This window comes from Parasteatoda tepidariorum, chromosome 2 (genome assembly GCF_982258835.1).
Source record: "Parasteatoda tepidariorum strain Cologne lab strain chromosome 2, Ptep-v5.0, whole genome shotgun sequence".
Lineage (NCBI taxonomy): Eukaryota > Metazoa > Arthropoda > Arachnida > Araneae > Theridiidae > Parasteatoda > Parasteatoda tepidariorum.
In genome coordinates, this window is record NC_141756.1 from 13021730 (window position 1) to 13048246 (window position 26517).

Sequence of the window (26517 nt, forward strand, 5' to 3'; positions counted from 1 at the left end):
GAACAAATTTTTTTTTAAATATTAAAATTGTTTTGTAAAGTAACATTATTAGCTTATTCCTTTTTTTTGAAAAAAGAAATTAGCAGTCATCAGCCCCAAATATATATTTAAATCATTGGAAGAGCCAAACTGTTAATAGTTTTATTAATTCCATATTAGTTTTAAAAATAAAGAGTCTTATTTTCATTTATGAGCTCCTAAAATAATTTAACTGATTTTTGTTTGAAGAGTTCTTAAAATTTCATATGTTTTCTTTTTTTCTTCAGGTCTCTTGACTCTAGTCCTTTTATCACCTTATTTGCAACACTTAGATATAAGTGGATGTCAACATGTTACGAATGTTACTGTATCTGCCTGTTTAGACTCAGTTCAAGCACGTTCATCTGGAAAGAAACTGGAGCTTATTGCAGGAGGTGATGGACCATTATTTTATTCCAGAGTTCTAGCAATGATATATTAGACTGCTGAAATGAAGAATCAAATTATGATAAATTATAAAAATGTTTTATTTTAGAAATTGCTCCAAAGTAAAGAGAAATCTTCATTTTTAATATAAATATACATTATCAAATTATAAATTTTGAAAATGGCCCCACAGGTGCGGCTACAGGGCTTAAGGCCCATAGGACACCTCTGTCCACCCAGAATGTTTATGTTACTGTGAATGACCGAAATTGATGGTTGTTGACTTCCACCAGTGAATGTTGACAATTACGTAGTCGCTTTTGGTAAATGTCCAAAATATGTACTAGGTCTAGTTAAGTTCAACTGCCTAGTATGCATTTGCCCAGTATGCCCTACAATGATGCTTTTTTAAGGTCAAGTGCCACTGCCCAATATACATTTAACCAGCATTGAATAAATATAATAATATCAACGAATAAATTCATATCAAATCGGATATGACAAATATTGAGAACATTCACCAAAGCGACTATGTGATTGTTGACATTCACCAGTGAAAGTCAGCATTCTCTTGGTTTTGGTCAATCACGATAACATATACATTAAAATAGTTTTCGCCAAGGAAAGTTAAGGAATCCATGTATGAGCTACTAATTGATTTAATTTACTTCCAAGGCTCTTTTTTTCGTCTTTTACATTCAAATGTGTTGACGCAAAAGAAAGTGTAATAAATAATAGGGAATTTAAATGAATTCAAAACATTAGAAACTATATAACCGTTTTCGAATCCTATGCCAATTTGTTAGGCAGGCAGGTAAAGAGGTACCTTTAAAAATATATTTTATTCTGCACTCTATTCAAGGTTGTGGTATTAAAAGATTACTGATTCTATTAACGGTTTTTATTTATTGAGAAAAGTATTAAATAACATAATTTAGTTTTTACATGTTGGGAAATATGTTATGCATATTTCAGCAAAATAATATTAATTATCTACTGACATAAATACAATATATCTTGTTACACTTTGCAGGTTCATTTCATTTCAAACCGACACTCTAAACTTAAATTGTGTATCTATGCTTTTGGTAGCAGAATTTACTAAGAGAATCTGCTGCACTATTTCAAAAATCCAATTTTGGTCTGTGACTACAGTTAGACCTAGATTATTATTGTTAATAATGCTACTTAAACTATGCACACAAAATTTGAAATGTAAGGTCTTAATGCATAAAAACTTAATGTTGTACATTTGCAAATACAATGCAATGTTACTAAAAAATGTCTACTAAAAAAATAGAATTGCATACAATGTTATTAAGAAATCGAATAAATCCTTGTAGTTCGTAATCATGTAAAATAAAGTTTTTTACTTTTTGTTAAGTAATTTTTAAAATTTACAATCACATTTTTATTGCATGGTATAAAATTTTTTTCAATGCTTCAAGACATCCCTTTAAAATATTGCTGTATTGTTTGAATTTATTTTCAACTTTTCAAAATCTCATGTGAAATTATGTTTTCCATTATGTACTCTTTATTAAGGTGTCAATTAACAGCAAAATGTTGTGAGAGTAAGACAATGATTATTTTGTTTAGTGTTAAATTTCTAGATGAGGTTACACAACTTTAATTTGAATAGGTTGCTCCTCTCGAAAGAATTAGTCAGTCTTCTCCTTAAGCATTTTTAGAAGGGTGGACCGCCCTGCCTGCCTTTTGATCCCTATAAATGTGCCCTTTTTGTTTAAATAAGTTGTCATCCCTTAAAAGCACTGCCTTTTTATTCATATTCCATCTTCAAAAAATTTAATTCACAGTTTAAATAATAATTACACGCTGGAAAAATTATCTGTATTTACAGGTTTAATTTTTATTACTGTTACAAAGACTAGGATTATTCTCAACTCATCAAAAAAATTTTTTCCAGAGGGAGTATTAATAAATCTTTAATGATTTTAAATTTTGAAATTGTTTTTTAATAAAATAACTTTTTTAAAAAAAAAATACCTTTAAATGTTTTTTTTCTTTCTCATAATTGTCAACTTAAATTATAAAAAAAGCTTTCAAGTTGTATATGAATTAATAATTTTCTAGTTTAATTTTTTTTGAAAAAAATGTATGCATAGAGATATAGCAAGTCTTACACAATTATTTTTATAAAATACAAATTTTTCTATTCTTTTTTTTATAATAAGAGAGGATATTTTTCTGAAATATGCACATAAAGTAGTATCGCTTAATTTTTAAATTAAGAAGGTAATTTAAAAATTGTTGAGGATCAAATTCAGTTATTACATAACACTATACATTTTAAAATATTTTTGTACGGTGTTAAGTGAGTGCCCTTTTCTGAGAATCAGCGCTCTGACCTTCTTTATTCTTAGGGGTAACTCTGTATTTGTCATATATCTTTTTTAAAACAGGTTTAAATATACTCAATATTCAAATAAATTATTAATATTTAATCACTTCAGGGCATGCATAACATTAAATATGTTTTGAAATTGTATGTAACTTCTCTCCATAGGCACTGCAATAGAACTGGAGGCTTTAGAATTAGATTCTTCACTTCTTGAAGTATCTCGTCAGAACTATTGCGTTTCTAGCTTTCGCCCTGACCGCTTGGAGTTTTACAATGGTAAGCTTCATTTTCATTATTTTCTTTTTACTATGTTTTAAAAATCATGTCTACTTTTATTTAGATGTGTAGTCACTTTTTTGTTGTATTTTATTTAGTAATCTTTATATAAGATAAAAATCAAGTTAAAAAAAATTATCAAAATTGAATTTGTGTGTATGTGTTGTATCTTAATGCCTATTTTTGTTTTAAAATTTATTTTCCATTAAATAATGAAGTGGTTTCTAGTTTTGTGGCACATAATAGTTTCATTCAGTATTATACATTTTGTTTATAACTAGTTTATGATAAATTTTAGGTTTCTATAAATTTTGCTCTTTCTTATTCAGGAATCGTAATATTAGGAATTATTGATGTATAAGCTTATACAATTAGTACAAGCTCCTATTTTGTGAATAAAGTAATATTTGCATATTTTCACTAAACATAATTATTACTTTGTATAAATATTACTTTATGTAACATTTAAAGTAATATTTATAGTTTTTTTTCCGTATTTTTTTTTTAATTGCTTGCTCCAACAGCTTATAACTTTAAAATTTTTTTGTATTTATTTGGAAATTGTCTGGAACTTTCATTACAATTTCTTTAGTGTAACTTTTTTTAAAACTTAAATATTCTGATTTTTATATAACTATCATAATTTTCAAAAATTGTTTTAAATAGTTTTTACAGTGTATGTCTACAATAACTGATCTTAAATTCAATCACATAAATTTATTTAACCTGCAAATTAGCATTAACTCAGAATTATAACCGTTGGTAAACAGCGGACCCAATTTTCGAGTTTACGACTACTAACGTTCAACTCTATAGCCTTGTAATTTTGAACCCAATCCAGAAGACAAGGGAACTCTCCTGGATCAATTATGGGAGAAATTTGCCTTCATGGAGGACTACTTTGGTGGAACTAACCCACATTGGCGTTACACTGAGAGGAAAATCACGAAAATCTTCCACCGTTAGCCTGATGGCAGTGGGACTCTAACCCATGATCCGTCTACCACAGAGGATATTTTACATCAACAGTGTGGATGGTGCGAGCCAGGTGCAGAATTCGTATCGACTGGCCATTGTTGGGATTCGAACCCAGTGCACCTCATCATTGGAAGTCGAATTCTCTATCCCCTGAGCCACCACGGCTCTAATTTAAAATTGGAATCGACTTAAAAAATAGTATTTATTACATGCTTTAGACAAACTTCAGATCGATAAATGTTAACCTGTTTGGGTAGTATAGGCATCATGTGCATAATGCTGAACACATTAGCACAATCATGCTATTGGTCTTAAAATTGTGAAGTCTGAACTTCCGTGACTCCCCCTGCTCTCAACAAGCTTTGTGGAAATATTTTACTGTTACGTACTTTAAAAGGAAACTGTGGCTGAGACTTCAATTGAATAAAAATAATGTTCTAATAAAGATATTTATATACAATAATTATATACCATAATTATACAATAACACTTTAAATCATGAAAATATTCCTAGTTGTATATACTAGGAATCTATTTAAGGGATTTTTTTGAAATTTTGCGAAGTTTTTCTTTATTATAATGGTTTTATTATAAAAATCAGGATTACCCCAAAATAGGGAAACTACAGAAAAGTCTATTGATTTTATCAATTCGGGAAAATCAGGGAATTTAATTGAAATACCTTAAAAGTCAGGAAAAATGAATCTGCAGGAGTTTAAAGAACCCAAAAATCATTTTTCTTTCTTTTTAAAAAAATAAATTTTGTAACAATTATTTTATAAAAATGTGCTTATTTTAATTCTAATGGCAAGTTAAAGTTTTTTTTTTAAATAGTTTTTATATGTAAGAATAAGGCAATACTGAAAAATTATAAATTTCTCTGCCACTGGTTAGAAAAATCAGGGAAATTCGTTAAGTTCGTCTGGAAAATGTTTTTGAGTGTTTGTGGCCACCGTGAAAATGTTTTTAGTTTTAAAATGTGTAAATATGTTAAAATGTTTTTGATTTTTTACTATAAAATATGATATTTGAGGGTCTTTGTTTAAGTAACAAAGAAAGTGAAAATTTTATTATTCATTTTATTGCATTTTTGTCTGTGGTTAATTAGCTGCATCAGTTAGTGGCAATAACAAGATACAAATTAAAAATCTGTCCCCATCAGAGAATGTAAAGGGATAAAATAGAAGACTCTATAAATTTATTGACTTTTTAAATTTCATTTGGTTCTAACCAAAAATTTTGAAATTTGAACTTGTTATTGCATCAAGCACTTTAATTATTGTTAAAAATATTAGACAAAAATTTTTTTTAATGTTATATAACAGTGTTTCAACTTTTTGCTTGTGATATTTTGTTTATTAGCATGATAATTTTTCTTTCCAAGTATGTCTGAATCCTCCCTCTTAATAAATCAAAATGTGTGGAATAAAGAAATATGTCCATTAAATGTAATTAAAAAATATTACAACATTAAAAAATAAAAATTATTTTTCAATCAAGTACATCTGTATAAAAGTTAATAAAATATTTATTTTCTTATCATTTCTTGTGACCAGCATTGGATGATGAAGATGAGGAACCAGCTATTCAAGAAGAACCAAGTTAGTCTCTTTTTAATTTCTAAAACTCTTTTTCATTTTCACTGATTTAATATGCTCTTGGGTTTTTTTTTTGTAAAAATTAGGTTGTATGTATTTTTTATTTCAAAGAAAATGTTTGATTTTGAAATGTTTGAGTGCTGGTGATATTTTGATTATTGAATGTGTTATGTTTTAAAAAATAAGTTCTAAAAGGTATAAAAATATATTCCAAAAGGTAGAGTCATGAAGCATAAGAATAACTACTATTAAATATGTTTGATAATTGACAATAGGTCTAAATACAACAATGATAATTTTTTTAAAAATGAAGACAAAAATAATTATGCATTAAATAAAAAAGAATTAGTTTACAATAAACTTACATTACGATTTTTCCAATAAAATTCATTTTCTCTTTGGAAAAAAATTCGACGTAACATGGTTTTGATAAGAAACTCTTCAACATGGGAATTCAAATTAACATTAAGTGGATATGTAACGGGAAGGGGAAATTTTTTTTTTGACATAAGAAGGTTTTGTTTTTGTATTTTTTTACATAAGAAGGTCGAACTGAAGTTCGAGCTATCAAGAGTATACTGTTATATTTATGTTTGTGTCATTGTTTATGTTAGATACATATGTTTTTGCAGGTTCTTTGCTTGAAAATAAGGAACCAGCTGATGTCAGTGAAACTCTCACAGAAGTCGATGCAAATGGAGAATGGTCAGAGATATTTGAATCACCTTTATGAGGAAAGCTTTTCACGATAATTTTTAAGATTAAAATTAAGTTTTTAATGTGTAACTACGCGTGATGAGAAAATGCATTGGAATGCAACTGTGCTCGAAAGAAAAGTTTCCCTGAATTTTTTAGCAATGCATTTATCTTTTTGTTCCTATTTGTTACAAAGATCGAACAATTTGAGAGAGTGCTCTTTAGAATTGTGATAGACTGAGATTTGAAAAAAAATTTATGAAGTTTTCTTACCATAATTTGCCGTGCTTGTTTAGCTGCAATATTTTACCTTTGTTAAATTAAAGTTCATCAGTCGAAGTTGAAATAGTGTAAATATTACTTAGACATTATTTTCTACTGTGTGTTGTTGCTGTTAGATAAATTTTTAATTTTGACTTAAGGGTTTTTATTGAGATCTCTCTTCTTTTTTTTTGTTGGTGGACTTATTCATAAACCGCTAGCCATACTTTCTGCTTATTGTTAATTTGCCAAATTTGATACCTTTTTGTAGAATATGTATATAAGATTGTGTTGTTTATTCATACAGTTAAGTTGTATGAAATAATAGCCGTCCTTTAGTTGGTTGTTTAACAAATGTTATTTATTTATTTACTTTTTAAAAAAAGTTTTATTACCTATTGAGTTTATTCACTTAATGAAATTAAAAGGAACTTGCATAGCTTTTTTTATTGTAGGAAAATATATTAATGCAGAATTACAGTATTTAAAAACAAAATTGTTATTATTACATTTTTCTCCCTTTTAATTGTTTTCTTTCTCTTGCTAAATTAATAATTAACCAGCTAAATTAATTTTGAGTATATAAAATTAGTTATAACTTGTAGTCATCTTTTTCTCCCATTAATGTTTCATACGTTTTTTTTTGTTATAGTAATTTTAATTAATGGTTCTAGATCATGAAGCAGTTATCAATAATTTGTTTCAGATAATTTATGTATATGTTAGAAACACGGTGTTTATATTTTTAGTGAAGGAAAGAAAAGGAATAATTGATTTATCCTCATGTTTTGTTTTCTATTAGCGTTTTTAATTTTTTTAGTTTTCTGTTAAATCAAAACATAAGAAAATTCAAAACAAAAATTGGTCTGGAAATTTTATATGTACCCCACAATGCCAACAAAAATGCATTGATAACCACAACCTAAATACCTAATTTTAATTGAAATTCTTTGAAACATAAAAAACAAAGGGACCAAAAAAAACAGGGAAGAGTATTTTTTTGGTTCATTTACACTGAAGTCGTGAAACTTAACTATAAATACAGTAGAAGATCTTTATAATGCAAACCTTGAAACGTGAGGCTTTGCCTTTTATATAATTTTGCGTTATGTATCATTGTTTCAGACACTTATAAAATTACCTGCTAAATATAGTAACAATGTTAATCTGGTACAGATCAATCAAAAAAAGCTTTTTAGATTCAAACAAAAGATTGCAAAAACATAAACTTAAGTTACGGGAAGGCATATATGATTCTTCCGGTAGTTAGCGCAATTCCGCAAACCTCAAGTCTATTAATTTGTGGATTTCCGTGAATCAATAATTTAATCATTTTTTGATGCACTTAATTTGCGTCAATGTCATCGTAAATCTATGTGGTGTTTCGATCGTCATGTCCGCTATTATTGTTACGAATTTTCTCATTTTTTTAAAAAGAAAAATCCCTTTATTTTTTGTATTACGACATGCAAAATTCAATTTGTGCATTTATTAGTCACTTCTTAATGCAATGACACTGTTTGTTTGATCTAATTTTTTCCAGTTATTACTACAGATAACTACATGGTTTTTTAAATCTCAATGTTTCCATTCAATATTATTAAGAAACGAGAAATTCGAATTGTGCTAAATCCAAGCAGCATTTATGGCAGTTATTGCTGTTGATTTTCGCATGAGTTTTTTTAAAAACCAGATATTATGATATGGGAAATACAAATGGCGCACCTGAGTCTACGCTATTTGATGCAATATTTCTATTGTTTTTTTTTTAATCATTTAATAATAAGTCATAACTACTCACAACTACTAAGTAATAACTACTGATTTTTGAATATTGTTTTCAAATTATAATATTTTTAGTGCAATATTTTTTATTACAACACACAAATCTTAAAAAGTACATTTGATCAGCTGCTATTTGATGTGCCTGATTCATGTGATTTTGTCTTAAATACACAACGTTTTAGCATCAATCTTTTTGCAGCTACTGCCATACATTTCATGGTTTTTAAAATCTCTTTTTTTATGTGTTTACAGCTTGTGAAATGTGAAAAAGAAGGAATATTGAATTTTTTCAATAGATATATTCTTTGATATGTTCTTGAGAAAAAGATTTATTAAAGAAAAAAAAGATTTCTTTTGCTCTTCAAAATCTATGTATGTTACTTTTGTGCATAAAAATTAAGAGTATTTTATTTATCTTCTATGTACGAAAAAGGAAAAAAAACTAAGCATTAAAAAAAACTGCACATTGAGAAAAAAATTAAGATAACTTTTTCTTCCGGTCATTACATGTCTGATTGTTTTCAGAATTTTATTTTTCTAGATCAAAAGAACTAATAAACTAATATATATACACTACCGGTCAAAAGTTTGCGAAAATTTTAAAATCTACAAAGAAAAGGTCTAAATTCAAATGTTCATAGAACTGCGAAAAATCATTCAAATTGCATGAAAATTTGAGATGTTCTAAAACAAACCCTCTACTGGTAGTTACCTATGATCAAATTGCAATACTTTGTTTTTTGCGAACTGAATCCAGCTTTTTATCACGTATTGTTTTTATGGCGAAAAATTTTTTTAACTTTGAACACTTGCCAAACTTGCAAAAAAATTTTTTTTGTACTTTCTGTTAATGGAAAATGGTTATTTGAACCGTTCTATGTAAGCCCTCAAAATTTCAGATCGATTCGATTTTTTTTTGACGAAATTATAGAATTTTGAAAAACATGTGTACTTTTCTCGATTTTTGAGCATTCCACATATGCAGTCTTTTGGTCTATACATCTTCTACCAAAGAACTTTTTAATTTTGATGTTTTCTATATTTTCAAATAACTAATATTTATTATAAAACAAATACTCTTATTCATTACTGTAATTATTATCGTTTATATTTATTGCTTTTTTGTGATATTTTTACTTTACATTAAATTAAAATAAAAATTTATAACAATAATTACATAAATAATTCTAAAAAAATAATAACAATAGTATAAAAAAAATTTGCATTTTTACTAATCTATTTTATTTACAACAAATCAAATATTTAACATATTCTTATTTGTATTTTGTTATTAAATAAATTAACATTTAAATCTTGATTTCTCGAACCATCAACCTTTTGCTCTTATTATAACCTTACATATTCGTGGCATTCATTCTAACAAACCATTAATCACTTCAAGTGATATGGAGTTCCATTCCTGTTGTAAAATGTCCCATAACTGATTTCGATTCGAAATATCAGAGCATCGTTTGCAAGAACAAACAAATTTTCGATGAAATGTGACATCTGTGAGATATTGTTTTAATTATATTCATAATAAATTCTTTGTAATAACAATAATTACAATGAATAAGAATATTTGTTTTATAATCACTATTAACTGTTTGAAAACATAGAAAACATTAAAATTAAAAAGCTCTCTGGTAGAAGATGTACAGACCAAAAGACCGCATATGTGGAATGCTCAAAAATCGAGAAAAGTACAATCAAAATTCTATAACTTCGTCAAAAAAAAATCAAATCGATTTGAAATTTTGAGGGCTTACATAGAATGGTTCAAATAACTATTTTCTGTTAACAAAAAGTACAAAAAAATTTTTTTGCTACTTTGGCAGGAGTTCAAACTTAACAACTTATTTCACCATAGAAACAACCCATGATGAAAATCTGGATTCAGTTCGCAAAAAGCAAAGTATTGCAATTTGATCATATGTAACTAACTGTAGAGGGTTCACTTTAGAACGTATCAAATTTTTATGCAATTTGAATGATTTTTCGCAGTTCTATGAGCATTTAAATGTAGACCTTTTTTTTGCAAATTTCAAAATTTTCGCAAACTTTTGACCGGTAGTGTATATTTTGGTTTGCTTAGCTCTTGAAGTTGTAACTTTCTAAAAATAATTAAACAAATATTGTAAAAAGTTAATTGTTCTTGCTTAGCTACAGAAATTTCTTAGTCGCAATTTTCATCCGTCAAAGTTAATGCGATTTATGGACAATTGCAGTTTATAATAATGCATTATATAGAACTTCTACTGTATTCTGTACTTGTGCAATATTAGTGTTCTTTTCTCTCTCCGTCTTATGGTCAGTTTATTATCATTCCTGTCAAAATGTATTAGCTATTATTTGTTTTAATGAATAATCAGTTTTACTTTTTCTCAAATTATAAGTTCCATATTCTAATAATTAGTTATTTGCTGCAAAATAATTTTAATTTGCTTGAGTCATGCACTCAATTTTACGGTCGGACCCCGATTTATCGAATTCATAGGGACCGAAAATATTTTTCGCTAAATCAGGAAAAATTCGTAATAATGGGAGAAAAAAAATTGACTAACCTTATGGAATATCCGGACATCTCTAATAAGCAAATACACAAAATAAATAGAAATCTTATGCTATTTATTTTATTTTTAAATTACAGCAAATGATTACATACTGATTAATTAAAAGTTGTAAAGCATTTTGTGAGTAAGGTTTGCTTATTTCCTTGATTCTTTACTTTAAAAAGTTCGTTTTCGATGTCACGAAGAGAAGAAAATACTCCTTCATTTACATCTTGCTGCATTAGGTAAGTTTCCGCTGTTTCTAAACCCTGCAAAGCATCAGAAAGAGTAACAGTTTTCACTGGAAATTCATTAACATCGACTTCTGTGTCAGAGTCGATATTGATATTCATTGTTTCCTATAAATCTTCTTCATATATTCGTTAAATTGCGAAATTCGGTAAACAGAGTTTCGACTGTACTAACATTAAGGAAATCGTGAAAATTCTTCTGACGTATGGCAAAATTCATCAAAATTATGTTAAGTGTTTAGCTATTTACCGTCATTAAAAAAGTGAGTGAAGTTATTTAGAAACGAGATAATTTATAACACAAAATGATTAATAGCAAGGGATATTGTACTTACGAAGGAAGTAAAAACAAGGTGTATCAGAATATGTTTCATTTTGCTAAAACTGAAATTATGAATTAGAGATTTTATTGTTTTTCATATTCGCCAAAAAATTAACTGATAAAACTTTATTTGAATCAATATGTAAATTATTTATTTCGGTATACAATAGTAATTGTATTATGAGTAAATATTGGTATTTTTATTTTTAATTTATTGAATGATAGATATTGATCAGTTAAAATAAGAAAGTGTGCTTATTATTATTTAAAAAAGTTTTTTTTTCAATAAAAAAAAGTCTGATCTCTGTCAAATATGACTGAAAAATATTTTCTTGAATGGAAGTGTGTATATTTTACTAGGGAAATGTGTTTATTTAAAAACGAATTAGAAAAGGGAAATGATACTTCAAGTCGAGAAAAATTCTTCATCACAATTTCTTTGTGTATTAAAGTAGTTTAAATGAAATATAATATATGAGAAACTAGAAATAACTTGAAATTAAATGACATTTTCTAGTTAAAAATGTAGATGTTGTACCATTTGCTGAAAGACATAAGTGTATGCATTGATAATTATATTCATATTTTACCACATAAAACATATTTTTAAAGAAAATATGTATTATATATATTTGTATATATTACTATAAAATTTATTGATCTATAATTAAATTTTTAATATAAAAGGAACATTCTCAATATTTTTAAGTGCTAACAACTCTTATTACAATTGTATGCATTAAATTTGAGATTAAAAATTTCATTGCTAGATTTTTTCTCTTCGCTAAATTTTAGGATAAAAATAGTTTCCTAAACAGAAATAGATTAAAAAAATAGTTTCCTAGAAAGAACCTTTTCTTTTCCGAGCTTGCAGACTGAGAGATGTGATTGATTTAATAGTTCAATTTACAGTAAATTTGAATTATTAGTTAACACATCTATTTGTAACTAAGTATAAAGGTATAAAATTATTAACATTTCTAATAGATGAAATGGCAGGCAGTATCTAAATATTTTTATCATTAGTTAAATTTTAAATTCACAGAATAATTTTCACTTTTTATTACTGAGAATCATTTAAAATATTTTAATTGCAAAAATTTTTTAAGGGGACATTAGCAAACATTCTACTATTTCCACTCATAGCCCAAAAGGGGAATATTTGAATGCTATTTTTCAATCCAAAAACTCTTTGAATATAATTATGCTATTTTTTAAACTTATGGAGTTGTTAGCTGGTTTGAATATTAATCATATAATGCATTATTGTACAGTGCGCCAAAAAAAAAGGATCACCCTGAATAACTTTTTATCTAATGATTGGATCTTCATGTACTTAGGACTCATTCTTAATAATTCGAAGGGGTGATCTGAAATATGCTAATTAGATATTTTAGATTTGTGCAGACGATATTTTAAGTTACGAAATCAGACACAAAAACACACTTTCTTTGAATAAACATACCTTTTTTCCACGGATTCGGATTTCTGACCCTAAAAATATAGGGTTCCCTTTGGTCTGGAGAGTTGTCCAAAGTTTGGACCTCTTAATGTTGATTTTACTTTTTGCCATATCTTAAGAACTTTTTAAGCGAATAGAGAAATTTCTGCTCTCAATTATAAAATTTTTTTTATCCGAAGATAATTCTATGCCAAAAATAAATTTTAGCAGATATTTATTATTTTATTAAATAATAGTAAAAAATTTTTTCTGTAAGATGTATAGAATTTTTGATGTCATTTTAAATTATTTAATTTTGCATGACAAAATACGAAATAGGAGCAAAATCGGTTAAATGGTTTCTGAGAAATTGAATTTTAAGTGAACTTCTTTAACGACATTTTTTGAGAGCAGTGCAAATTTTGAAGCGTTCTCTTGACCAAACTATGAGGACCCCATTTCCCAGGTTGCTGCTACTCCTATATTTTGGGGATCAGAAATCCGAATCTGTTAAAAAAAGGTATGATTATTCCGAGAAAGTACATTTTTGTGTCTGATTAAGTAACTTATAATATCGTCGCTCTTATTAATTGGCATATTTGAGGTCACCCCCCCCCCCTCTGATGCCATTAAGATTAAGTCCTAGAATGTGAATATCCGATCATTAGATCAAAAGTTATTGAGGATGGCCCCTTTTCTTTTTTGGTGTGCTGTTCAACTTTTGTGGTGCTTGTTGTTAATGTTGATAAGTAATTTTCTTTTAACTATTTGTTGAGATATTTTAAATTGTGTAAATAAGAAAATAAATAAAATAAAAATGCAAAGAAATCTTTTTTTTTATTATTTTAGTTAGGCTTATAATTGTACCTTGTTTTAAAATTTATTTATCTTCCTTAAATAACGAGATAAAAATAAATTCTATGAAAACTTCAAATCCATTATTTTTCATAAAATATGTTCTTTCATGAGGAAATCTTAAACTCGTTACAATTTCAGCAACCCTAACATATTTATTTCACGAGCAAGGCATTATTATACCTGTCAATAGCAAAGAGATTGGTTCAATTTGTGAGAGGAAGCTATCAATATTGAAAATGATTGCAATGAATGAACTAGTATTTTTCACCTTGTAAATAACATGTTAAATTTGCAGATGATTTAAATTGTTTATGTTATATTAAAAGAAAATTTTTGTAATTGCTGGTAGTTAGAATTTAAAAATTAAACTGTTAAAGCGTTATGCAAAAATCATTTAACAATATGGTATGTTAATTATATTCCATATTAAATGAAAAGTTAGTTTTTAAAACTTCAATATTAGTTAATTATGTGTGGTAGGTATTTTTACCTCTTTATATATCTAAAGTAAAAAATAATTTTTTTTTTATATTTCTGTATGTATTAACTTATTTTTCTAAATAAAAAAAAAAGAATATGCTATAATACATAATATGCACTAAAAAGTCAATTAAATTCTCATACCTGCCAAAATTGATCTGGCTTCATAAATTCAATTAAATTTTTAATTCCTCGTCCTACAAGCTGTTAAGCATAACACTGCAGAGGGGCATCGCATATACCCTCTTTGAAAAAAAATTTCTTGCCTTAAAATGAAGCTCTGATTTTTCCAAGGGTCTAAAATATGGATGATGCCTATATCCTATTTTATTTTTGCAATAATTTTGTTTAATTCTTTGTGTTATTGTTTTAATACATAACCAAAGATAATTACTGAATATATTTTGTTTTTGTATTGAAATTTTCATTTTGTGCCTGAAATGAAAATTATTTTAACTACTACAAAAGTAGTTAATCATCTAGAAAAGTGTGTTGTGTTTTTCTATCAGTCTCATTTACAGCAATGCACAAATAGTACTATTGCTAATATCAATATTGAAGATACATATTTAGAAATTAAATATTTTTATTTTTTTAAAACTGAGTGGAACCTAAAACGAAAATATTTATATTTTTGCTACCACCGTTTTATTTTTTTCTTAGATGAATTTTGAACATAGAATGTTGGGGTGGGAATTATTAAAGCAAATCTTTTGACTGTCAAGCAAGAGAAAGCCTATTTTATGGATCAAAACAATTGTACTAGTTGTTTTTTTAATTATTATTTCGTACTTAACTAAGTGATTTTTGCATATCGTGACATATTTGATAGTGTATTTTTTTTTCATCCCTGTATGTTTCAAATATTTGTTTTAGAGTTATTTATCTGATAAATGTCTGTAGGTTATTTATTTTTTCTTATTTTCAGCTAGATAGCGGTTGTACAGTTCATTTTCAGTTATACATTAAAGAAACTTCTTTTCATGTTTGTCTTATTTCCCCCTATAACATTTAAATGGGTGGACTTTTTAGATAATCTATCATTCATGTAAATTATTCTTCATTAATTCGAGATTCCAGGGTTTTTTTTTAATACCACACATTTGTGATGCCTGAAAATTTACGTTGATTTTAAGTGTAAAACAAAAATTGAATACCAAATAATTAGCTGTTTGAATGACATAAATTTATAAACTTTCAATGCCTAAGCATTGAAAGTTTCTTTGAGGAAATAAAGATGCAAGGAATAAACAAACAGCATTTAGTTTCCAGAATTAACGTTGTATGTTATAAATGCAAATTAATTTTTTCCAAAGTACAAAAAGACAAATATCGGTAAAAATTGATTGAAATAAAAAGATAAGGCTTCAGTGAAAAATAAATTTATTTTGAAATTTTAGAATATTCTTATTTCCATATGAAAAATAATATGCTCTATTTCACAGAGTATAAAAAAATCACAGCAATTAATCGCATTTAATACAAATATCCACCATAAAGAAAATGTTGCGCAATATATTTGTAAATAACTACGAAATACAACAAACATTCATTTTCTCCCCCATTTAAAGTTACAAAAGTTGCCTAGTACAAAATTTATATCAAGCATTACATATACATTATCTCTTGGATGGAATGATATAAAATATCACAGAAGTATTTAGATAGTATTAACATACCATAAATTTAATACAAGTTTAAAACAAACAGCTATATAACTTTTCAATGTAATCAGCTTATTAAAAATTATGCACTAGCCCTGCCGATTTTAATAACTGTTATAGAAATAAAACCGACACTATCTTTCAAATGTCTTTTGCTATTTTCAGTTAATAAAAATGACTATCCTATTAAAATGTACATTTTAATGTGGGGTTCAGTTTTTTACAAGCTACTTAATGGAAATTAGAACTGACTTGCGAAAAATCCATTTTTATGGGTACAGTAAGATTAGGTTGCACAGCAAGTCATACAATAAGATTCTATTATGTTAGGTACCCAGAGCTGTGTTTTTCCCCCCAGGCTGGGGTTAAAGCTCTAAATTTTTCCAGTCTCCAACAATTTCATTTTATCCAACAGACATTCAAGAGTCCTGCGACCACATTCTAACGACGCCACCAAGTTGCAGTAGATGAACTATTCTCGGCATTGAGATACTTTTATAATAATGTGAGATCAAATATGTAGGAAGATTTAATACTTTTTTAAGAATGAACAAAATTTATATTTTCTGATTGAGCTGAAGATTTTTTGTTACTTTATATTATTAAAATCTTAAACTCAAAAGCGAGCATGAATATATTAAACTTTTGCTGGAGCCTCATTGTCAGAGCATAGCTTATTACCTGGGAACAGAGTTGGAGCATTAAAAAAGGTCTCTGCATTATATTAGATTTAATAAATTATTCACTGCATAATATTTGATTTATAACCTAGTAATCCTAAAAGTATCCAATTTATTAAGTTTAATAATAATAAGTAGCAAAAATGTAAGCATAACCTGTTTTTGCCACTTATTATTATTAAACTTAGTTTAATTGCAATTAAACTCCCTACATTTGGCAAAACGTGGATTGTAAAGGCAAAAACCAGTGGAGTTTTATGCATATATAAGGCAGATGAGGAATACTGCTTGCTGCACATTATTTAGAATTACTAAATTGGGCTTGATAGCTTCATTCCCATTTCTTTTCTCACATTTATTTTTAATCCATACATATTTTTTTATTACGGCGACTACTGAAAATGCAGTTCTTCCTAGCTTTTACAATTACAATGGGTACTTCTCACAACTTTGACCCATAAAAATTTTTTATAGTTATTTGTATTTATATATGGTTTTATGATTTAATTCATTTTGATTTATAATTTGATTTCCGTTTCAACATGGCCTTTGAAAATTTTTTCACAAAAGCATTCCTACAATAACTGAAAATCTTTCTAATGAATAACTATTTTTTAAATCAACATAATACATGATAAGGCTTTAGAACAAATAACTCTTCATGAAAAACAATTTGTATTGATTTGAATTAATTTTATAAAAAATTTAATCAAATCTTTGTACTTAAAATTTTATCGAATTGTAAAGAGTAATTAGATATAATTATATGCATTAAGTTATCAGAAATAATATTTATATAATATGTGATTACTTATAAATGCATTTATACCTTAACACAGTAAAATGTTTTTAAATTGTGAATAGCATTAAGTAAAATTCACAAAGAAATTGTGTATAAATTCATTGGTCACAATAGGTTCATAATTAAATAATATTTGTATACTGGATTATAGAAATTTCTTTAAAAAAATACCATTAAAATATAAATTTATAAAAAATTTTCTATTTATATTATGGACGTTGATAGATTTGGCTGTGGAATCTATTTACTAACTACTGAACACAAATTCATATTATCTGTTTCACTTTAAGAAGTGCACTTTTAAATTTAAAAAAACAACAACATTAAAACAGTGTTTTTAAATTCAACCCGATACCTAAAGACAGAATATAAAAAGCTAACAACAAAAATTAATTTTCAAAGCATTTTCATGAAATAATACTGATGAGATAGAAAGGTAATTTTCTTTCAGTACAGATATAATTTTTGATATGTTTTCAATCTTTGATTTTGTTCAGCATACAAAACTTGCAAGAAATAAAATTTTTGATAGTTGAAAGAGGAAAAAAAATTATCAACAATATTTACAGAATAATTCATGGTACAGAGTAATGAACAAGATGATATAAATGAATGATACTTTATAAAATCTAAAAAAATTATAATTGCTGCTTTATCAACTTTAATTTCTTTCATGATCCTAAAAAAAAAAGAATGAAGATTAATGAATTAACATAATTATTAGAGAAAATGGACATAGGCATAATTTTTTAAGTATCAAAATTCAATAAGTTAAGCATTCTTGCAACAGCAACTTGTTGGCCAAGAAGTTCATGGAAGTCAATGTACCACAATTTCTAGATCACAATGGTGACAATTCAGTCAGTATTGCATACCAGTTGTCTTTACTTCCAGGCAAGCTTTAGATTTACTGATCTGGATAGGTTTCCAGCCCAGTCCTACACAGTGGCAGGTCAATGCCTCAAGCATGGATATAGCTCTGATATTCAACAGGTATTAGGTCAATCAAAAAATTATATTAGTTATTGAGTTAGGGTTAAACTATATTTTGATGAAAATACAATATAGTCCTAAGATTCTTATAGTCCTTATCAGGACCAATTAGAAAGGAGGATAACCTGGTTCATGAAAAATTTAGAATATTAGAAAGCTTTAAAAAATAGGAGAGAAATATTATTAAAGTGCTTTATCTAAGACCAATAGAATGTTTTTAGATTTTTTTTTTATTCGGGATATAAAGTTCTTCAAGGCAGTCTATTCACATTTTTGAATGTTATTTAAGTGTTATGTAGCTTCTGCATTTTTTTTTAATCTTTTAACAATCTCAGTTTTTCGAAGTGAGGATAAAACAACTCTTGTGAAATATTTTCTGCATGTATTTCAAAAGCAACTGAAACTAAAAACTAATTCATTCTTTCTCTAATATTTGGGAAAAAAGTGTGGAAGTGCCTCAATTTTTTGACCCACTTTAATAAATCTGAAGATAAAAAAAGTTTTCTGTAACAAATTTTTTTTCTTATTTTTGGAAAAGGTAGGGAAAATCTATGGTCTTGGATGAACTCTTAACTTATATGGTCCCTTAAAACATTAGTCAATAGAGTTACTTTTTAATCATTTTTGATTATTATTTGTTTTTAGTTGAATTGGAAAATGAAAACAGGCATTAAAGATACAGTAGGGAACCGATTATCCGGAACGATCGGGACCATCGCTATTCCGGATAACTGATTTTTCCGGTTTTCTGAATCGCTACAAAAAGCCGTTCTTTTTATTGTTAAACTCAACTAAAAAAATATATTTGGAAATAATCTTAAAAAGAAGAAAAAACGATTAAGTAATACACTAATGATTATTTCCAAAATGATGGTAAGGAAAAAATCTTTCAAAAAAGAAATAAAAATCCTGAAATCTTACGAGGAAAAAAACATTTTTTAAAAAAAATGGGGGGAAAATTTATCGAATTTCGTTCCGGTTTTTTGGTTTTCCGATTTCCGGATAACGGGTTCTGTACTGTATCATTAATTGATGCTACTAACCTATGAAATCCTATAATTGACAACACCGTCTTTTCTTTCCAGCAACTTTGCCTAATTTAATAGTACCATCTCCACTCTGTTGCTGTTTTTCTTTATGTTCCTTTTTACTTTGTAATACCATTCTAGTAATTTCATTAAACATCTGAAATAAAACAAAAATGTCATTTTTGCTTCTTTTGTTTGCACTGTAACACTAGTTAAAAATGCAGAGGTTATGCTAAATAAAAAATTTCAACTTTAACTCTTTTGTCTATATTAGGGGTCTTCAATTTTTTGTGTACCAAAAGGCACATTCCATAAAAACAATCAGACAATAAGTGCCATTGATTATTTCAAAGTGAATTTATAATTTTACTTAGCATTTTATTGAAAATAGAAATATTTTAATGATGGTTACCCCCCTTCCCCTCTCAAAAAATACTACTAATTATTTTGAAAATATATAATGGGAAAATGAAATTTATGAATTTGTTGGTGTATGCATATGCTGAAAATTAATAAAATAAGTTTGACTATGATTTTCAGCAAGAAAAACAGAATAATATAAACATTAGAAATGGTTATCAGAAAAATTTAATTCTTGAATTTTATTTTGAATTAGTAAGCTCAATGATAAATACTTATGGAATTTTTTTGTAAATGCACATTCTTCTCATCGATTTAATATATTCTTATTTAAATTATTTTTTTCTTTTAAGAATTTTGCTTCTTTTTCATTAGCATTTTACATAAACAATTTCATAGAAACTTGAAATATTAAATAAATTATACATTATTGATGGACTATAAATCTAAATATTACTGTTTAAAAAAAATTTCTAATCTCAGAACGCTCTAGGGTTCTACGGAATATTTTTTGGGAACCACTGCTTTACAGGATGACAATAAATCTGAGACAAATTCAAAATTACTAATAAAAAAATGACATTGAACAGAAAAAATTAAAAATGGTCTATTATGTTCTTACTTCTTCAACATTAATATTTTCTTTTGCACTAGTTTCAAAGAGTTTAATGTTCATCTGTTCAGCAAATCTTTGGGCATCTTCAGTTACAACAATTTTTCTTTCAGGATCATCATTTTTATTTCCCACTGTAAAATAAATATAATGAAAAAGAGAAAAGGAGTATGTAAAAATAAAAATTATTTTTTTTTCTTTGTGCGAATTCTACAGATATATTTAACCACAATTCTGTCTGCATATACTTAAATTTTTTTTTGCAGAGAACAATTAAAAATCCTCTTAAGCAATATAATTTTTAAAACATTTTATTTTGCCTTAAATGCCCCCTAATGAAATTAATATTCTTAGTTATAAACTTAGTTATTATAAGTTGAAACAGCAGTTCAAGAGCAAACAATATTAAATCACTCTAACACAAAAGCATTTTTTTTAAATAGTTTATTCTGTTATAAAATAAATGGTTCATATAAACCACAATTTATATATTAGTCTGCTTTTGACTCATTCTTAGGTTCTTTTTTAAAATTTTTTGTAAAGATGGAATTTTATAATTGAAATTTTAAACATTTTCCAAGAAGTTAGGACAATCAAAGCTCTACAAGAGCTTTGTGCTTAATAATAAAGTAAGTTCCAACTGTTTCCTGATAGCTACAGCCAGAATCTATCGTGATATCAAAAAAAGAAATTACTGTCATATCTTCAAATTACCACAAAAGGACTTACCAAGGATTCTATTCACCATATCACAATTTTGTTCAATTTCATGTATCCACCTTTTAACATTAGCAAATGATTCTCCATTGGTAACATCATAAACAACTATTACACCATGGGTACCACGATAATATCTGTCAAGAGATTTAAAAAACAATTGAAGAAGATATTAAGCAAAAATTGGGTGCAGAAGAGGGTTTATAACCCATCTTCAATGTTTCTTATTAATAAAAATATTTGTAATAATTTAAATCAAAGTATAGTAGTTATTAATAGTTTTAAATTATAGTACAGGTACGTAGCTAAATTATTCAACAAGAAATAAGCACTTTTCAAGCACTCAAATAATATTTTTAAGCACTTAAAAAAAATATCACAATTAGGCAGGGTTGGAAAGTTTTTAACAATTGACGGTTTCATCTGATTTTAACCGCGATGTCAAAACAAAAAATCTTTTGGCATTGTTTTTGACTATTGTCAAAATTTTTGAATCATGTAAATCGAATGGTGTTTTCATACGCTACGGACTGACAATGCACAAAAATAGATTGGGGTTGAATTAATTGTGAAAAAGTTAAAGAGAACAATGTGAACAGTGTCTTTCTGCATAATTCACAGCTAAAATCAACATGGTAAAGGAAATATTTCATTTTGGAAAAGGGAAAATTAAGCACTTTTTAAAAACACCCAATGAAAAAAGCACCTTTAAGGGCTTTTAAAAAACAAAAATAAGCAACTTTAAGCACTTTTTAGAAATGCTACGCACCCTGTAGTATTAAATAATTATATGTAACAAAATGATTAATGCACTGATTTGCTCTTAAAAACTAAATTAACAAATACATAATGTTTTCAGATTTTTCTTTAAAAATAATTTAAATTTTCCTTTTTCAAAAATAATAAGAATAAAAAAAAAATTCTCATCCTAAAATTTAATAATTAATTCCCTGATAATTTAGCTACTTAATTTGTCACATGCTGATGCAAAAAAGAAATTACATTAAGAAAAATAAATAATGTCTAAACATATAAAAAAATCAGAAACTTTTTTCTTTGAAATTAATTATATTTTTATATTATAAGAAATTGATTTTGAACAAACTAACTAGAAATAAAATAAAAAAAAATGACAACATAAAATCTATAAATTTAGCTGTTAATTTAAGAGGATGAAGAAAGAGGGCACACAATTATGTCTTCTGAGAAACATTTAAAAATGCATGACTGCTCTTCCAGAACATTCTCCTCAAAAAGAAAAACTCACAAATTGCTCATATGTGAAGCATGGCATTTCTCCCCCCCCTCTCTCTCTCACAGGAAAAAAAAACTATTATCACTGTAAATAAGAAATAATAACTGTAAATACAGTTATCGATTATAATGAAACATATTTTACATTCACAACATAAGAAATAATAAAATTCAAATTCATAGTTCACCTAGATTATTTTTTTTTCCTTCAGAAATTTTTTTAAATTTTATACAGTATACACTATGTAACTACAAAACATTTCGAAGAAAGTGAGAATATTAACTTTATAATAGTTAAAAAAAACAGTGAAATATTAATTTAATCAAGTAAAATATTTCAAAATCCAAATCTCAGTCTCTGTAAGTTAAGTTTTTTAATCATGGATAAAGATGCAAGCGATTTTATGTGAAGAAAAAGATGCAAAATTTAAATCTGATTGAAACTTTTTTTATATCAAAGTGTATCTTTCTATGTAAGGAATAAAATGTATAATATTTTGAAATCTAAATCTCATGTATATCAAACTAGATTTTACCTTTAATTTTAAATGCGATCAATTATGAAACACATTTGACATTTCATATAATTTTTAAAAATATTCAAATTTAATTTTACTTTTAAATTATTCTGAAAGAAAATGAACTTTTAATTCTTTGTTCAATATATAATTACATTTTCAACAAACAATTTTAATCGCTAAAAACAATGTATTGGATGTACAATCGAGCAGTGCTTTATTAAATCTAATGGTTCATTTAGGCGTTATTTCAGATAAATGTTAATATAATATAATTATTTCAGATAAAGGTTAAATGAATTAGATTTTAGTGAAGTGAAATTTTATGCATGATAAAACATGACCTGGATTTTTTTTCTTCTTTCCCCATGCATAGCTTTTTTTTTCAGTACTAGCTAATTTTTTTTCTTCCTAATTTCAATAAGGAAATATAAAAGAAAAGGAGGAAAATAGAATTTTGGAAAGGAAATATAAACGAACTTTCTTAAATGATTCATTTAAATTTGTGACTCAAAAACATTATTACAACAAGTGATAACATTAAATTATAGAAATATTCTTGGGCTGATGATCAAAATGAACAAATTATGCTAGATTTAAAGAAAAAAAATGTAAAGCAATGATTAGCATGTAACAAAAAAAAAGGGGGGGGGGGAGAGACATTTATAAATCAGTATTCTATACAAAAATATGTAACACTCTAAATGTTAAATGCTCATGTAAACAAGAATGTAATATTTTAATAGCACAACATAACCTTTTTCTTAAAAAACATTTCAACAACTTTTTGTGACAAAAAAAAAAAAACTTCATTTAAAATAAATACAAATAAATTTATCAATTATAAAAAGATAAATTCCTCTTATATATTTACTTCCAGAATATGAATTTATACTGCATATTTATGAAATTGTTGAATTAGTAAGCATTATTGCATCAGTATTTCATGATTGCATCAGTATTTAAACTAGATACTATAGCGTGTTTCTAATTAATTGATCGTAAAATTCTCAAAACAATTAATTACTTTGTTAAAATATTTGGTTGCTCTGCTACAGTAACATACAATCAGTTTCTTCTCCAAAATTTTAATGAAATTAGAAAATAGGAACAACTCTATACATTTGCTGAAACTTGCTCATAGACTTCCGAAAATGTTTGAAATTTATCAAGTGCTTAAAACTTGAAACTAAGTTAGCCCATTAGATAATAATCTGTTTTCAAGGGTCATAACAGACTTATTGCCACAGAACCTCTTATTAGGATACTAGGTACATATTATAACAAATAATTCAGCATCACTGGTGCAGTTAGGTGATTTTATAATAGATTCTGGAAACAAAGTAATAATGTTAACTTGTATTTATATGTAGCTTTCTTAAACTAAATTATTAAGACAATTTGTAGTTCTTAGCACGTAAAAACAGTGGAGAGCATTAGGTAAAAAAAATTCTAAAAACAAACTGTTTCATAACATATACGGGGTTGGTTTATGAATCAGGACCATTTAATTAATAAATAAATAAAGAACATAGTTTTTCCTACAAAAAAGTATCTAATTTACACGTTAATTAAGGAAATAAAACAAGGTGCAACTACAACTGCAATTTGAGGGATGATATTAATTACATATTTATTTTGACAAATATATAACATCTTACAGTTTTATTACTTCCACATATATAATTATAACAGAGTAACAATGACAGCTATTTAAAAAATATCAGGGGTCTGTCTAGGTTTTTCTAAGAGGTACCTATTTTGTGAAAATTTAGACATAATTTGTGAAAAATTAAAAATTATTTTAAAAAATCAACACAAAGATATGGTAAAAAATATGGATTTATCATTTCTTAAGGGATGCAAAATAAAATTTTAAGAAAAAGTATTTTGTGAAACTACCGTTTTTCCTAAAGTTGAATTTGTGAAGGTACCGCTAAACGGTAGTAAATTTAGTCTATACAGACCCCTGAATATATACTTCAAATAACATTTTAAATGGAAGAAAAAAACATGACAATATATAGAAAAAATTAAATATAAAGGTGAAGAAGTAAAACAAATTAAACCAAAAGATGAAAACTGACAGACTGATCATATAGCTTGAGGAAATAACAATAGTTGAATTTAACATCTTAGCGATAGTAAAAAAAACCACAAACAAAATTATCTAGAAAAGCATCAAGTGGAAATGGGAAGGAAAAAGCAACAGATTGAAATTTTTAAAAAAGTTTGGTGAAGACATTAGGAAGATTTTGTAAAGACAACAACCAAACAGCAGCACATGATAAACTTAAAATTTTAGAATGGGGCAAATTCAAATGGTAATACTCATAGGGATATTTCCTTATCTTGATCTGTTGTGCAAACTACAATCACCAAGGTGTCGAACAGATTTTAAATTAGCAAATTTAAAAAAACAAAAAAAAGAACATACAGATGCTTGCACGGGGGTTGGCTATGAGTTATACGTTTCGAGTAGGCCCCTTACTGTGATGTTTTTTTTTTTTTTTTAGTTTCTCGCGAGTCACGGCCAAGACTTGGCGATTATTCCGCCACAGATCACAATACGGAAGTTTTCTCATACTCAGAGCCCTCCCAAGCAGTTTCACTTGGCACAAACAAGTATCAAAATGGATTTATCGATACCTGTTTGCGGCAAGTATTAATATATCTCCAAGAACTTCATACAGCAGTAGATTAATAATAGTTGAAGATGCATAGATAGTATTACTCAAAGAATTATTTAGTTTAAAAAACACATACTGGTAGGTCTTAGCAAAGAGCAGTTTGGAAAAGGGACTGAAACAATTAAATAAACTCACTGATTTAAAGACAAATGTATCATCAGTAAAATAAAATTAAATCTAATTAGCAAGAATTGTACAGCAGAAATGAACTAAATACACAATAATAACTAAAATAAAAACTCACGTCGAAGTTATAGTTCTAAATCTTTCTTGACCAGCAGTGTCCCATATTTGGAGTTTAACTCTTTCGCCATCTAAATCTAAGGTACGGATCTTGAAATCAACACCAATTGTGGTAATATAATTACCTGAAATTAAATCTGTTTTAATCATAGGGCTAAATTAAATTTTACAAATTAAACGAAATAAATATAACGCAAAGAAAGTGATATTAAAATAAAATCGAGACATATATGCTGTACCTGAAAATGTATTATCGGCAAATCTAAGTAACAAGCTACTTTTTCCTACACCTAAAAAATTAAGAAAAGTAAATGAGTCTTCAATCGCTTTGTAACATATGATAACAGAGAATGGCACATACCTTTTAATTATCCACAATACTTTAAAGATAGATCAATTACATTATTGAGCAGTGAAAACCAATTTTACAAACTAACTTACCACTATCTCCGATGATGAGTAGTTTAAATAAATGATCATATTCTCTAGCCATTGTGGGAACTTGGAAACCAAAACATTCATTCAAAAATAACAATAATGACAAGCGTAAACAGGGGGGAGGCGTTTATGATTCATACTTCGCTCGAGTTGTCTACTGATGCAGATAGAATATCGATTAATCGTTTTCGTTATCGAATTTTGATTAATTAAGAAAGTAAATAAATAAAGAGAATAACTTAAATAAAAACT

General features: G+C 26.8%; 2 protein-coding genes across 2 annotated transcripts in view; one reads left to right on the forward strand and one right to left on the reverse strand.

The window, feature by feature from the left end:
- LOC107445637 (putative RNA-binding protein EEED8.10) overlaps nucleotides 1-6736 on the forward strand; it is a 33966-nt gene extending 27230 nt beyond the window's left edge. The window contains exons 19-22 of the mRNA XM_087156880.1: nucleotides 267-413; nucleotides 2933-3043; nucleotides 5578-5622; nucleotides 6252-6736. Of these exons, the coding sequence (XP_087013006.1) occupies nucleotides 267-413; nucleotides 2933-3043; nucleotides 5578-5622; nucleotides 6252-6352 (404 nt within the window). The 3' untranslated portion in view covers nucleotides 6353-6736. The remainder of the gene's footprint in view (nucleotides 1-266; nucleotides 414-2932; nucleotides 3044-5577; nucleotides 5623-6251) is intronic.
- An 8895-nt stretch (nucleotides 6737-15631) lies between these two features.
- LOC107445631 (ras-related protein Rab-35) lies at nucleotides 15632-26424 on the reverse strand. The gene is made up of 7 exons (XM_016060066.5): nucleotides 26269-26424; nucleotides 26067-26117; nucleotides 25829-25952; nucleotides 21135-21259; nucleotides 20415-20539; nucleotides 19448-19589; nucleotides 15632-18090 (listed from the first exon to the last, which is right to left on the reverse strand). Exons 1-6 carry the CDS (start codon nucleotides 26318-26320, stop codon nucleotides 19458-19460), a joined length of 609 nt encoding a protein of 202 aa, XP_015915552.1. The 5' UTR covers nucleotides 26321-26424; the 3' UTR covers nucleotides 15632-18090; nucleotides 19448-19457.
- Nucleotides 26425-26517: the final 93 nt, after the last annotated feature.